The 15,486-nt window shown below is 36.2% G+C and overlaps 2 protein-coding genes across 3 annotated transcripts; both read right to left on the reverse strand.

Moving 5' to 3' along the window:
- Positions 1-2,432: 2,432 nt before the first annotated feature.
- LOC116112634 (probable serine/threonine-protein kinase PIX13) lies at positions 2,433-5,217 on the reverse strand. 2 transcript variants are annotated; one of them, XM_031398753.1, is made up of 6 exons: positions 4,779-5,217; positions 4,247-4,542; positions 3,819-3,954; positions 3,594-3,688; positions 3,249-3,372; positions 2,433-3,165 (listed from the first exon to the last, which is right to left on the reverse strand). In XM_031398753.1, the coding sequence occupies exons 1-6, from the start codon at positions 4,861-4,863 to the stop codon at positions 2,672-2,674; spliced, it is 1,230 nt and encodes a 409-aa protein (XP_031254613.1). In that variant the 5' UTR covers positions 4,864-5,217; the 3' UTR covers positions 2,433-2,671. The 2 variants fall into 2 exon arrangements, with proteins under 2 accessions (XP_031254613.1, XP_031254612.1); XM_031398752.1 differs by having other exon boundaries at positions 3,594-3,730.
- Positions 5,218-9,820: 4,603 nt separating this feature from the next.
- Positions 9,821-13,669, reverse strand: LOC116112653 (probable serine/threonine-protein kinase PBL21). Its single transcript, XM_031398777.1, has 6 exons — positions 12,830-13,669; positions 12,579-12,745; positions 12,242-12,431; positions 11,273-11,664; positions 10,441-10,770; positions 9,821-10,282 (listed from the first exon to the last, which is right to left on the reverse strand). Exons 1-5 carry the CDS (start codon positions 12,927-12,929, stop codon positions 10,480-10,482), a joined length of 1,140 nt encoding a protein of 379 aa, XP_031254637.1. The 5' UTR covers positions 12,930-13,669; the 3' UTR covers positions 9,821-10,282; positions 10,441-10,479.
- Between the last annotated feature and the right edge of the window lie 1,817 nt (positions 13,670-15,486).

The following is a 15,486-nucleotide window of genomic DNA, read 5'->3' on the forward strand; positions in this document are numbered from 1 at the left end:
ACACATGTCAGTAGATATTGAGGATAGACTTTGTTTAAATTGTCCAACTAATATTCTGCTTGATGAATTTTAAAAAAGTGGGAAGTTTAAGTTGGCCTAATCATTTGCAGTTTAAAAAACTTATAAATGTGAATGTGAATGTCACAAGGAGAAACGTCACTATGGTCTATGAATATGATTAAGTATTTTGACTCCATTGGAGACAACTGGCCACACAAAAGTTGGCCCCTTTCATGGGAATACTATGGTATATATTTCACAAGTAGCTTGATTGAATTAAGAAACTAAACTAACTTTAGATAGTTTGGCGGTTCGCTTGAGACTCTTAAATATATTACTCGAGATAGGGGCAGATCCAGTCCATTTTTGGGTGGGCCATGGCCCACTCTCAATTTTTTTTAAATATTAATATATATAATTTTTGGATTTTGGTCTACCCTAACAAAAATATTAATGGACAAAAATATTAATATGTAATTATTTTTTATTTTGGCCCACCCTAAAAAAAATTTCTGGATCCGCCATTGACTCGAGAGATCCTCAGTTTGATTCTCCACGACTACTAATAGGGGTAGCCACTGGAGACTTACCTGGTTGTTAATTTTAGAGCCCTGAAGAACTAGTTGAGGCGTACATAAACTAACTCGGACATCTCCAGATAAAAAAAATAAAAAATTAGAAACTCTTCACTCCTCCTTAGGAGGAATTAAGAAACCTAAAAAATTAGAAACGGCTCCTTTAATGGGAATACTATGGTATATATTCCACAAGTAGCTAGATTGAATTAAGAAACTAAACTAATTCTAGATAGTTTGATGATTCGCTTGAGACTCTAGGATGTATTACTTAAGAGATCCTCAGTTCGATTCTCCACGACTACTAATAGGGGTAGCCACTTGAGACTTACCTGGTTGTTAATTTTAGAGCCTTGAAGGATTAGTTAAGGTGTATATAAACTGACCCGGATATCTCCAGATAAAAAAAAAAAAAAAATTAGAAACTCTTCACTCCTCCTTAGGAGGAATTAAGAAACCTAAAAGTTTGAGCCCAATGAAAACCCACATCAAATAAAATAATTCAAGATGAGTATAGTGGCTGGTAGATCCATGGCCTAGAATAGAGATCTCCTATCCTAAGTTTAATCAAAGCCATGGATATATAACTTGATGATTGATATAATGATTAGTAAGATATGCGCCGGCAGTGGGTTCCTATTCACCCCCATGTGTTGAGCCACAAAGGGGTCCACATCAGCCGAAAACCATAGACATGAAACTCTTTTCAAAGCCATGGTCAGCAATGGAGGGAGAGCGTGCAGGTGCAGCAGCCAGCAATGCATGTGAAATCATATATGTTTGTTTAGGGTTTTGAAATCAATATTGCTTTTAATTCTAAGGACAATTTGAGGTTTCACGTGTAGGAGCATGGCATGGGATTTTTACTAATTAGATTACTTAATAAAGTGAACCGGTCATGCAATTTCGGGTTAACATAAACTTAGCCTTACTTTTCTCTAACAAAATTAATCTTTTTCAGTTTGACCCTTGTCGGCATAGAGTCACTACAAACTCTACAATTGTCTAACTTCTGAAATTTAAGTTTTTTAACCTTGGATCTTGTCTGAGAGATGACGATGAGCTCAATAATTTAGGAATGACAAATTTGACATGCATTGATACGTCAAACAATGTGATTATAACGTCCAAAATATTGTAAACATTAGGTGAAGGAATATATATCTTGTGTAGGTGTGAAACACATAGAGAAAGAGTCCAGGGAATCAATGGAGATGGTAAGTGCTTGAGGGACAAGTGACAGGTGCCTGCCTGGCTTCGTGCTAAACCGTGACCTGACCTGGGCCGCCTTGGTCCTGATACAAAGTCAATTTTCACGGCTCAACATGACGTTATTAATAGTTAATGGATGACTTTGCCTATGCACCGTGGAAAAACATACTATCACATTGTCATTTTTCTTCAAATTGAAGCCGTAAATTATCGATGAGGATATTTGTTTCGTTGTCCACGTTATGTTTGTCTTCATCTGTAAAGTCAGTGTACTGAAACCTTTCGATTTCCCATTTGCAACCAAATCCATGGTTCCATCCACATTATAAAAGAGGGATGACAAAGTATAGCCCATAAACTAGGAGAGATGACGGTAATATTAAAGCATACATCGGGCCAGCTGGATGACGGATCGTCACTATTTATAATGGGCTCCAGTATTGAGCCCTTTTCAGCTGAACATTGGGTTTGGGACTTGAGGTTAGGTCTGACAGGAGTTCTTAGTTCAATAAAAATTTGGGTCTAGCTTCATCGGCAGAGCAAATTGATGAGCCCATTGCTATCCTCACAACGACTTAAGTTTCAAAAATTCAGTCAAATGACTGTCGAATTTTTGTTCAATGTACAAAATGGGATAATCCATCATGAATTCAAGTTCTTTTAATAATTTACAGATACAAAGTGTACAAATAATGGTAGTGCCTAGGTCATTGGATTTGAGGTTGATTAGATCTGATCGATTCGTGGCAGAATTTGAACATGTCATACAGTTCGCCACTTATACAAGTTCCCAAAACAATTACAGAAGAAGAAATGGTAAATTTTATACGAGTAACATGATCAAATTGTTGCATTCAAATGCACCGGACCTATGTTTATTACATTCACCGAACCATTGATGGGCGCTGACTGCATCGAGCTCTGGTTCCATTGTCACCATGCTTTGAATGCATGGGAGATCGATAATGACCGTGGTGATGATGCTGATGAGAAGAAGAAGAAGACGACGACTCTTGTCGCTGCTTCGAAGAATTGCGTTTGGCTTTGGCTCTAACCTTTTTAGGGTCTACCTCAATGGCACTGATTTCTTCTAAATTTTCCAGGACTTGATCCATGGAAGGGCGACTTTTGGGGTCAGATTCTAGACATTTTAATATAAGCTCAGCACATTGGGACGCCGCTTTTGCAGGGTACTGCTCCTCTAGCCTCGGGTCCATTATCTTCTTCAGCTTTCGTCTGTCCGAAAGAGATGGCTTTGCGTACTCCACCAAGTTATGGTTACCGGAGGGACGATTGGTGTCAAGAGCCCGTAATCCTGTCAACATTTCGAGCAGAACGACGCCGAACCCATACACATCACTTCTGACGTATAGATGTCCTGCCAGCCAATCAATTGTTCAATAATCATATATGAAAAAAGATATATAAAAAAACAATTAGGAAGGTCTATTATATTTATACCTGTCGCAACATATTCTGGAGCTGCATAACCATAAGTGCCCATAACACGTGTTGTCACGTGTGAGTTCCCATTTATCGGTCCCAACTTTGCTAGTCCAAAGTCCGAAAGTTTAGCATTATAATCCTGGAAAGTGCAACATATTATAAAGTTAGTATTAAGTCAAAATGTATTTAGCCATAAAGAATAAGCATAATATAATATTATTATACAACATTTTTTACATTAATTTTAAATTAAAAATAAACCTTCATTATCTAATTATCTTTTACTGCATTATATTATAAAAATATTATATATATATATAGTATTATTCAAATAACAATAATAAAAACTAATCTCTTTACAGCATCCAACAAGATATTGGAGGCCTTAAAGTCCCGGTAAATGACACTCTTCTCCGATGAGTGCAAGAAGGTGAGGCCTTTGGCGGCGCCGATTGCTATTTTAAGGCGAATGTTCCACGAAAGAGGCTCAGCGGCCTCTGTTGACAAAAGTACAGCCATGTGAGTTCGCAAAAATAACAAAAGCCATAAAGGGTTGCATGATTAGACAGTTTTTCATGTTCTTACTTCTGAAAAGGTGGTTTTCTAAGCTTCCTTTCTGCATGTATTCATACACGAGAAGGAATTGTCTATCTTCCCAACAGTATCCGAGAAGCTTAACCAGATTCGGATGGGAAAATTTTCCCAAGAATTTCACCTCCGCCTGCACCCACAAAATTAAATAAAAACATGATTCTTCAACATAATTGAACTCATCTAAAGAATATTTGATTCATATTATAGTAGCAAAAATGATGGTGCCGTCAGCCTATACGTCACAACACCCTGTGGTCTTTGTGATGAAATCCAAAATTTACTTTAAAGAAACCGCTACAAGTTAAGATAGAACTGGCTTGGTCAACTCAATCTTAATTTGTAATGATATCATGCGCAGAAATAGCTGAAACTTTGTTCTTTAACGTTAAAATATATATAACAGATATTAACCAACTTACTTGCCATTCATTCAACCCTTGCAGGCTATCTGGGTTTGATTTTTTTACCGCAACTGCCATCCCCATCCCGACCTTTGATGGCGCGTAAGTTTTCTCATCAACCCAACCTTTGAAAACCCGACCGAACCCACCTTCACCTAGCACCGTATCTGGTCTAAAATTTTTTGTGGCTGCTCTCAGTTCTGCTAAAGTATACATTTTCATATTTGGGGTTACGATTTTTCCGCTTGAAGGCATATCTTCCACGACAATATTCTCTTCCGGTTTGTTTGGTTGGTTGTCTCTGAGTTTCTCATCTGCATATGCAATTGATCACATAAGAAAGAGCAAAAAAATGATCCTGATGATTAGTATTGAAAGCTTTTACGATCAGAAATAAAAATATGTATAACTCGATCAGATATTGAAAAAGTCAAAGACAAAACATATATAGCCTAGTTCATGGTAAAACAAATTCATATAACATCCAAAAGAGAATTTAAAAAGGAAGAGTGAAGATTGAATGACACACAAGGAAGTGATGAGTGGGTACCTGGGCTGGAAGGTTTTGTGGTTTCTGGGCTATGGCTGTGAATGTGACTGTGATTGTCTACAGGAGTGCCATAGCAGATACCCATGCCGATAGTTTGATAAAACTCAACTCTATCTGATCTTCCTCTTGAACTCAACTCTATTTAGGTGGAGTATCTTCAGTTTTGTGGAGAGGTTCGGGGAAGGTGAGAAGAAAATGCAAAGAAACAACTGGCGAGCAGCTAGCAGAAGAAAACTAGTATGGAGAGAGAGAATTGTTTGGACTTTTTTTTTCTCTTCGTTCGTCTTGCTCTATTTACCGGCTCTAGTTTATGTCGCTTGCTTCTTACTTCAAATTTCCACTTCTTTTTATGAATTTTTTCTAGCCCAAAAGATGAGCTAAATTATTAAGAAAATGAAATAGGAATTATGGATGGAAAGCTCAGGTAGAAGAGAAAATAAAAAACCAATGAAAGAGAAAGTAAAGTCAAGGTGACCAATTGAACCATATGTAGAATTTGAGGAGCTAGTTGGGCCCAATGTTGTAACATTAACTCGGTTAGGGACCGTAGGGCACAGTCAACCATCTTTTGGGGCAAAAGTTTAGAGTAAACAATTTTTAATGACATTTCCTACTCATAAACTTTTAAAACACTATTTTACTACTCAAATTTATATTCCGTTTTAATTTTGACATCGTTACGATCCCACACTACCACTACTATTCTCTTTCTCGATCATCATTCACCAAAACCTTTCAAACTTTACTCCCGTCGACCTTACCAATCATCGGTAATCGAGCGATTAGTGTTTACACAAATACCCCTCTCAAATCAAATTCTGATCAATCTTAATTATCAAAATCCAACCTTCTACCATCAAAAGACTCATCGACCTCCCCTCTTCAAAAGCTCCAACAGTCTGAACCGAGTTTACTCTCTGTTCACTGTTAGAATATAAATTCGGATAATAAAATAGTATTTTAAAAGTCTATAGGTTAAAATGTATCGTTAAGCTATTATTTGGGTGGAATAAAGTCATTAACTCCAAAATTTTACGACTTGATCAGCCAGTAAACGCTTTCCTTTTATTATTTTCTCTTTCTCTTCTGTCTTCCCAATAAATAGCTTTCTTAGAGTAATTATATTGAGATGATGAATTGATGATCACATAAATGGATAGGGAACTTCTTTTACAGAATGATAATTAATCATCATATAAATGAAGATATTGCAGAGACTTGTTTTCTTTCTTTCAAAGAATGATAATTAACGTCTGTGTCGTGGGAGACACTACGCACAAGATATTACGCGTTACTGGCAATTAAAATCCTATCACTAACCCAAACTATCCCTATACCAATTGCTTTGTTACTTGATTTTGGACATTAACAACTCGTATATGTAAAGTGCTAAAAGAGTCTTAGAAATTATATATGATGGATCCATGAGATTTAAATATGGTGTTAAGATTATATATGTTGCAGAAACATAAATCATAGACTGACAAGAGATGTTTTTATAGTGGTTCGGATGCTTAAAGCAACTCCTACATCCACTGTTATTTTATTATTCTCTGACTATTTTTATGATATTACTCGTAAGACATACAAAGATGAAGAAATACTTTGCTTACAGAGAGAAATAATGAAGCTCAAATTTATGCTTAGCTCTCATATGCCCAACCCCTCTTTTCGTGAAGAGAAATGTTCATTTATACACCTTTTAGGTCAATGTAATGAATGCTTTTACAAGTTGCCCTGACACGTGAGAACCACTCCTTAATCCTTATCAACTTTATTTTGATAAAGTTGCGATAGATATGCGATCCTCATCCACTCATAGACAGTCGTATCCCTATTGTCTTGAGACAATGTGATAGCTTCTGGATGGTACAAAGCCTTCATGAACTCTGATTGGTTAGTGCTGACATTAGTACGATTTTTTAGGCATAACAATATGTACATAAGCACAGTCGCTACATCATCTGATTATATCTTAATATACCTTCTGAAAGGCACAAATTTCATCAGAAGATATGGCTCCGTTTGGTTGCCAATTGGGAATACTACTTTTAGTATTCCCAAAAAAGTTAAACAGTAAAATACCCAAAAATTTTGATTTTTGGGAATACTACTCCCAATATTATTCAACTTTTTTTAAACCCCTTAAATTTGATAATTTAATTAAATACCCCTAAATATTTTTTTAAAAATTACAAAAACACCCCAGTAATTCATATTTACCAGATTCCGGCCACCACTGCCGAAAAGTGGCCGGAATCTGTTAGGATGGTGCACTACCGGCTGAATCTGGCCGGTAGTGCACCGATCTAGCCTTTTCTGGTCAGATCCACGGTGGATCTGGCCGAAAAAGGCCAAAGATCTGGTCGTTGACGGCCAGATCTTTGGCTGTAACAGTTTATAACGACGACCAACAAACGGTCGTCGTTGACCATCAACAACGACCGTTTGTTGGTCGTCATTGACGAGAAAATACGGCCAGATCTGGCCGTAGATCTGGCCTTTGTCGGCCAGATCCACCGTGGATCTGGCCGGCAAAAGCCATATCGACGCACGACCGGAAAGATCCAGCCGGTCATGCGCCAATACGGTGAACCCGGCCACCCTCCGGCGGTAGTGGTCGGCTGTCCGTATTTGACATTGGGTTGGGGGTGTTTTTGTTAACTTTTAAGATTTTATTATAGGGGGTGTTTTGTAAATAAACAAATATAGGGGGTATTTTAATAATTTATAAATCCTACATCGTAATACCCGCCCAATTCAACTTTTTTTTAACTTTTTTCAGAAAACTTTTCCCAAAAACACCCAATTGTGAATCAAACGAAGCCATGATATTTCTATGATGCCTATCAACATTGGAAAAGATGGTGTTTTCCGACGAAATTTGACGGCACCGATAAAGATGTCTTTTCATGTATGAGAGATATTTATTAGCAAATGAAAGAGAAAATTTGGTAGTGATTATCACTATCGAAATATCCGTTTATATTTGTACTAAATGTATTGAGACCAGTCAAGATGAACCTTTTTCTCTTAAACATTTATGAGCTGAATCATTAATACTTTGCAGTGAGATATTTCATTGTGTATACTATTTGTTATGCTTGAAAAAGTAGGGCTGACGCAGGGTCTGATCAGTGTAAATGGTCAGAGTATAGGTAGATCCTATAGCCGTTCAGACGCAGCCAAGTCGCATGCTGGCGTGAGCAGCATGCTTCTGCCAATGTAGTGGGTGCGCGCCAGACTAACGAAAGGTTGGAGGTCGTCCACGTGTCCAACCCCTGTACTAAACGAGGAAATCACTCGAGTAAATGAGCAACGGGACGCAAAGAAGGATTTGCATGATATCTATCCCCTTTTTACGGATTCTGTAATCATTACTCCAATTCATCCTACTATAAATAGAGAGCTCCTCTCCTATTTGGGGGATTGGCTCATTTTACTCTGTAATAGCTAATTTCTCTCTGTAATAGCTTATTCTCTCTTTTGTAATCGCTTGTAAGTCAGGTCGCATTCCCTCCATATTAATACAATATCAGTGGACGTAAGAGTCGCTTGCTTAAGCATCCGAACCACTTTAAAACATAGTTTCTCCACCTATTACTCATTTCACTATCCCCATTCGCGTGTGTCTTCTAGGCCAGCTCAACATTTCATACGTGCGTTTAGTTTATGTCAAAATCACGCATCAATACTATTCAATTGGTGGCTGTAAGTCTACATATTGTACTAAAATATTGAATGGAAGTTCACACAGGCCTTGGATCTCAACAAAACTTAGCTGACAGATACAATGTCCTGAAGTTATAAAACTGGAAACAGTAGGCATGCATGATTCAGGTGGAGTACTTTAGAGTTTAGGCTTTACTACTAAATTTAGAAACTTTGGTTTCGTGCAATGATGGGAAGCAATTAGTATTCAATGTAACCGGCATAGCTTTCCACATCTAATATCAAGGTTTGGTTTGGCCTTAGAAAATCTACTTTTTCAAACGGCTGAAGAAGGATTCACACTAACAGCAAAACAACGACTCGGTCAATTATTTTAGAATATATTTCCCTTAGCTTATACAGTAGAATATGGAATTTCTAAGTGACAAGACTAAATTAATTAGGAGTGTCTCCATCGATATTATAATGACGACTTAATGTGGGGATAGCCAGTCAATACATGAGTGAAGTGCAAGGCAAAGTGGTGACAGAAAATTTTTCTGTGTTTGGTGGATAAAGGGTATACAATTAGAAAGTCTTCTAATCACAGGAGATTTAATTGACCTGAGGACTTTGTAAACATGTTCGTTTTTACTTTTACCAAACCACTTTTCACCTCATCAGCCATTCCATGGCAGTGACAGTGAGAGAGGATGAACTGAATAATATGATAGTGATGAAAAGTCGCGCCACATTGGGTGACTGGGAAATTGGGTTTTCGACCACTATAATAAAGATTAGTGGTAAGCCGGCCCCAAAACTCCCAATTTAACTTGATTAAAAAACTTAATTACCTTCCCTACCATTAACCAGTGATTCAGCCATTGGCCATTGCATGACCTTGACTAGATTAAAAATTATAAATTCAGAATCTACATGGTGATAAAGACAAAAAACAAGACTTAGAGAAGTCGACGATTAGGAGCCACAAGTGAAAAGATTTTAAATGGCATGTTTTCCATAGAATCTTCAAAGATGGTGAATGAAGAGACTTTCATTTAGTTTAGTCGGCAGCTGACCATTGGACAAATGGCTTTCAATTATTTATTTATTATTATTTGTATGATCAAACGCCCGAACTAGTTCATACGCACCTCAACTAATCTCTTAAGATCTTGAAATTATTGATCGAATAAAAACTTTAGTGATCACTCCTATTAACAATAAAAATAAGGGATTCGAATTCAAAACCTCATGAATTTGTCACACGGATGCCCCAATAATGCCCACTTCGTCTTATATAAACAAGAATACAATGAACCCAAGAATGTTTTAGGATACCTTATCCCTACATAAAAGCATGATAAATGACAATTAAAAACAACAGAATGTATGAATAAAAATATTTAATTACATGGGCATAAAGAGAATCCCAGAAACTACAGAGCCATTGCATCAAAACAGAAGGGTTTCATACTGAAACATAATAAAACCTAGAAAGAATATTAATACTTTATTTTATATGCTATTTTATCTAATTTTGTGGGTCGCTATTGTATTACTAAATCTTGATATAATTTCTTCTTACAAAGGGTGTCGTCATCTTAGGATAAGCACAGTTTGTCTACTTCATTTTTCCCCTTCCATAAGTTCCAACTTCAACCAAACACAAGCAGCTTAGATTACCTTTGTCATGGTTTCAAAGGAAAAAATGCCACTATTACATACCTTGATCAATATATACATACATGTACACATATAATATTATATGCATTCTCTTGGTGCATATAGATTTGTATATCAAATTCCAGTATTTTATGGGTCTCCTTCAGAGTTCTGACAAGGTGATCCATCTGCAGTCACACATTAATAAGAGCACCAGTTAGAGATTTCCCATGAAAGAAACATAAAGAAAGACAACGGAATGGTAGGATGTTAAAGGATATGCAAACGGAAGAACAGAACACATCAAACTATAAATAACCGTCTAAAAATGGCCTTAATTACTTACAGCAATAACATCGTTGTAGCAGCTCGTAACCAAAAACATTCAAACAAATGTACTCTTTCCAGAATAAGAACCTCGAGAAAATTCAGTCGTTGATGAGGGGGCACTGTTGGCACCAGCATTACGGGATACTGAGTTATTCTCACTCTGGGAGGCCAGATAATCAAGTGCTACAACAATATCAGTAATCATTGGGCGGTAAGTGGCTTCCTCGTTTAGACACATAGCAGTAATAGCAATTGCATAGTTTAAACAACGGCGAGGGAAGCGTCCTTGCAACCGAGGATCAGCCAGATGGGAATACTTCTTTTGGTCTTTTAACAATGGCCGAGACTGTAATGAAAAGGGAGAAGATATGAATCATGTAAAGCAGCAAAAAGAGTCATTTAACTGTTGTCAGATACTCACTCTTTTCATTAGTATCTTGTTATACTAGGTTTAAGCAACACTACATAAAATACAAGCTACCAACTTATTAAAAAAACCCAAGTCCAATAATTGCCAAATTTCTGATAAGATTTTCACAGTTGATGCAAAATTGATGTATTTGGAACCAAAAAAATTACAGTTTAAGTTGTAGAAAATGAATATTTAACAACAGTACACACACACACACACACACACACAAAACTAAAAAATAATAATAAAAAAGCAACACAGTTGGACATCCCTGCACAAAATCTAGGATGACACATACAAAGCCCAGCAAAACCAATAGAGAAAGGATTTCCAGAGAGTGTGGGCGCATGTATAAGATGATAAACAAGCACCCTTCTTAAACTATAGCCAAGCCATCAATTCAACGAAGAAAAAAACAAATAAAGTGTCAACTCACCCAAGCCACTAGATTCTGTTCCGCACGCGCCTTACTAAGATCTATTGCCTTCCGCCCAGTGATTAACTCCAAAAGTACAACACCAAAACTATAAATATCAGATTTAAGAGTCAATTTGCCACTCATGGCATACTCAGGGGCACAGTATCCATATGTTCCCATCACCCTAGTTGAAACATGCGTTTTGTCACCAACAGGTCCCAATTTGGCAAGCCCAAAATCCGAGAGTTTTGGGTTGAAGTCATTGTCCAGCAAAATATTTGCGGCCTTCAAATCCCGGTAAATGACGGGAGGATCTGCCTTGCAATGTAAATACTCAAGGCCACGAGCAGCACCAACAGCAATTTTCATGCGAGTGTTCCAACTCAACGGCTCTTGGTCGCCTGCCACATCTGTACAGAATAAGTATTGAAATTATCCTTAAACCATGTTCCATCTTTGTTAGTAATTTCAATATATTTCATCATTATACCACAGAGGTTATATAAGATAAATGGAAACAATGAAGAAGCCCTTAATATATTCGGAAGGTAAAGGTTCTGAATATGGTTCAAAAATAAATTCTCCCAAGCAATCCTTCAAAAGGTAAGAATCAACGATGAAAGTTAAATCACATAAAGAGTATAAAGTGACACAAAACTTAAACACTGTTTGCGAGCAAGTAAGGCTGAGAATTAGGGAGATCTAATACAGAGTGTGATATGAAGTAAAAGACCTACAGTAACGCATGGAACATATACTGCAGAATCTAGAAGAACTAGTACAATCTAAAGAAAAAAGTATTTATGTAAACAAATATGTCATGCCACTGCTCCAACAAAATTCAAAGAGTTTGTTCTTATGTATACAAACAGATCAGAAATAAACCATAATGTTCCACAAAACATGAATGAGAAAGACAAACAACAAAACAAAGATTATAATAGTAAACAATTAACAGAGTTCGATACTTTAAAAAAAAGAAATTACCATAAAGATGATCTTCCAAACTACCCATTGGCATATACTCATAAACCAATAGTCTCTGATCTCCAGCAGTGCAGTAGCCAATTAAGGTAACAAGATTAGCATGGTGTAACAGACTGAGCATGAGAACCTCCACAATGAATTCTTGATGCCCCTGAACACCCTCGTGATCAAGTTGTTTGACCGCAACAATCTGGTCACAGTAACCAAATCGAATCAAACTTAACTCACAATATAAAATCTATATATTCTGCTCTCCATAAAGACTATTAGATTAACGGTGTGAACATAGTCACTTTGCTAAAAAAAACCACCAAAAATTTTAGAGCAGCTAACTTGCCTGGCCTGATTCCAAGCGCCCCTTGTAAACTTTTCCAAAACCTCCTTCCCCAATCAAATTCACATCTCTAAAGTTCTTCGTTGCTGTTGCTAGTTCACGGAATGTGAAACTACGCGCCCCACCTGCTCTTTTTGCGCCATTTTCCTTATAATTAACTCTCCCATTTTCTGCACCCAAAACACTCATTGTTAACACCCCTCTAATATAAACAAACCCAAAAAAGACCTAACAACTGAAATTATGAGAAATACCTGAAGATACAGAAGAATGGTGAGAAGTGGATCGAGTACCATTATCAATATCGACTTTGATGTCTTGTGTCTTTCGACTTAAACAACAAAAGCAACTCATCTCTTTATCAAAAGACACAGCAGTTGCAAATTGCTATGTGTATAATAAACACATTCAAGCAAACAACAAAACAGAACCACTCATATTACACTCACTCAAATTTCCTATTCATCAGTAAATTAATACACAAATGACGATAATGAAATTAGGAAAATTCCGTTTCATATTATTGATTTTCCTAAAATTAACTGTAAAACCCTAACCGTTGATAAGGAAAGACGAATCCCTCCTCAGAAGCATGAAGATATCCCGAATCAAATCTTACGAAAACCCCAAAAAATAAGTATAAGGAAAAAAAATTGTATTCCTCTTCAAGTCTTGAGATTCCATTGAAGAAGAGAATTGTTTTCCATATTATAACCCCACCACAAATAATAACAACAACAACAACACAAGTAATAATTACCACCCATGGATAACACCCCAAAAACAAATTTACACATAAATTACTAAAAAAAAAAAAAAAAGTCAAAAGAAAATCCCACAACACAAGTGAGGAACAGCTCACAACAACAACGAAGTTGAAGGTTATCTGCGGTGGAATTCGTTGAGAAAAGGGGGCAAATGAGAGAATAAAAAAATAAAATAATCACGCGAAAGGGTATAAACGAAACAAACATGTAATATCTTTATCTTGTGTTTCGTTGAGTGACAGACAGTGAGAGTTTACAATAACACTAAACAAATTAAGCGCCACATTTAGCGGGAACTAACCTTCTTCAACTCCTCTCAATCTCAAGTAATTAAGGCTTTCTCAAGTGGGCCTCTTTTTTTTTCTTTTTTTCTTTTTTTATCTTTTAACTTAATTTATTTTTCGCTGCATTAATGTTTGTGCATGATTATTTTGTTGCAGGTCGCTCTCCATCCTTTCTCTCACCTTTCTTATTACTATTTCTTTGTTTCCGCATTTAAACCTTTCGGTTCGTTTGGACTTAGATTCCCTTTTTTACCCTCGGTATTTCTCCGTATTTGCCCGTGTTTGACACTGTTGAGTTAAGTTTAAGTGACGCCGCCGCGTGATGAGTTGAGTTTGTCAAAAACCCCGGGACCCACCATCCAACCATCCCTGCTTTCTTGGTAAAATGATGTAAGTTTCTGAATATATATTTCTTTTATTATATTATATGGTTAAAAAGTCTTCAAAAATGTGGACAATGTGAATTGATGTAACTGTTGGATTGACTATCTTTTATTATGCAAGCTGTAACTTAAAGTTGAGCCAAGAAATTAATCGCTACAATAATTTCGGATCTACGGTTTCTCTCGCAATTCCGACACGGTAGCGTTATTTAGTAGCTCGTAAATAAGTAGATAGAACCCATACAAGTAGAAAAAATCTATTATACGAGTTGATCAATGATAAATTATCATATTAAGAAGAAAAATAAAACAGTTATCGTAAAATACATACTGAATTTGTATACTAAATAACGTGACATAATTCTAATCGTCGATCAATATTAATTCATAATTAATCGACGATTAGGATTTTACCACATCATTCGGTGCGCATCCTTCGGTAACTGTAGTGTTACTTTATTAAGAATTATGAAAAAAAGTTGTAGGATTGAATTGTGAATATAGCATTACTCTTAATTAGTAACCCAAAGAGACAAAATCTGCATAAATTACCTGCCTTTGAGACAGGATGGTAAGTTATTTACTCACACCGTGGTTAACTATATTTAAAAGGGATATACCTACCATAATTATATAATTACCTTAATTCATTGGATTTGTAAGGTGTTTTGTAGCCCTTAGAATTAGACATGCTTGATTGGTAATTATACCCGAATACCTAAGTTAGTTAAAAAAATGTGTATTAATTCCATAAATGTATAATTTATCATAATTGGAAATTTTTATCATATCTTATTGGAAATATTTAATAAGGTGTTATTTATGGTTATGTATATCTAAGTACTTACTCACAAGATAGATATACGGTGGAGATTATGGTTTACATTAAATTATTATTATTTTTGTTATTTAAAGTATAGTCCATAACTTTTTGTGATTACTTTGTTAATTAACTGGACATGAATGGCCCATTGTATAAAGTTGATGTTGATTATGAGATTCTTTTTTTGGCTGGGACCAATCCCCGCAAAGTGTAATCGTTATGATCAAAAGTACTAGTGTTTTTTTCTTTTTGAGCAAACGACTTTTTCTCACCCAAGCTTTGATCTAATAACATTTTCCATTCAAAAAGTTTTAAAATATAACTTTATTACTTAAATGTTATATTTCATTAATAATTTTTATTAAATAGTGATTTTTATGATGAAGATGGAAATACCCTTTCTCTCAAAACACCCCAATTGACACCGATTGCTAGCCAATTTTGGCCAAAAATGTGTCTGTTTCTTGTGACCCATGCTCACCATAAGGCCGTCGTTTTAAGGCCATTTTGACATGAATCTAATGTCGTTGAGCCACCCACCACCACCAAAATATTTCCTATCACTCCCTCACCAAAACCCTTACACTCTTGCCTGTCTAACCCCTCCATTCGCCAACCATCGCACACAATTAGTTTGCACGATTCTTGCCCTTT

Source organism: Pistacia vera, unplaced genomic scaffold (assembly GCF_008641045.1).
Source record: "Pistacia vera cultivar Batoury unplaced genomic scaffold, PisVer_v2 Contig665, whole genome shotgun sequence".
In the NCBI taxonomy this organism is placed as follows: Eukaryota; Viridiplantae; Streptophyta; class Magnoliopsida; order Sapindales; family Anacardiaceae; genus Pistacia; species Pistacia vera.

Bases quoted from the DNA above. Each gene is read 5' to 3' on its own strand.
- LOC116112634 (XM_031398752.1), bottom strand. From the start codon at position 4,863: ATGGGTATCTGCTATGGCACTCCTGTAGACAATCACAGTCACATTCAC. The intron at 3,731-3,818 runs GTAAGAACATGA...TTTTGTCAACAG, and splicing joins AGAAAACCACCTTTTCAGAA to AGGCCGCTGAGCCTCTTTCG. The intron at 3,166-3,248 runs GTATAAATATAA...ATTGGCTGGCAG, and splicing joins TCCAGAATATGTTGCGACAG to GACATCTATACGTCAGAAGT.
- LOC116112653 (XM_031398777.1), bottom strand. From the start codon at position 12,929: ATGAGTTGCTTTTGTTGTTTAAGTCGAAAGACACAAGACATCAAAGTC. The intron at 12,432-12,578 runs GCAAGTTAGCTG...TACTGTGACCAG, and splicing joins GGCGCTTGGAATCAGGCCAG to ATTGTTGCGGTCAAACAACT. The intron at 10,771-11,272 runs GTGAGTTGACAC...TTTTCATTACAG, and splicing joins AACAGAATCTAGTGGCTTGG to TCTCGGCCATTGTTAAAAGA.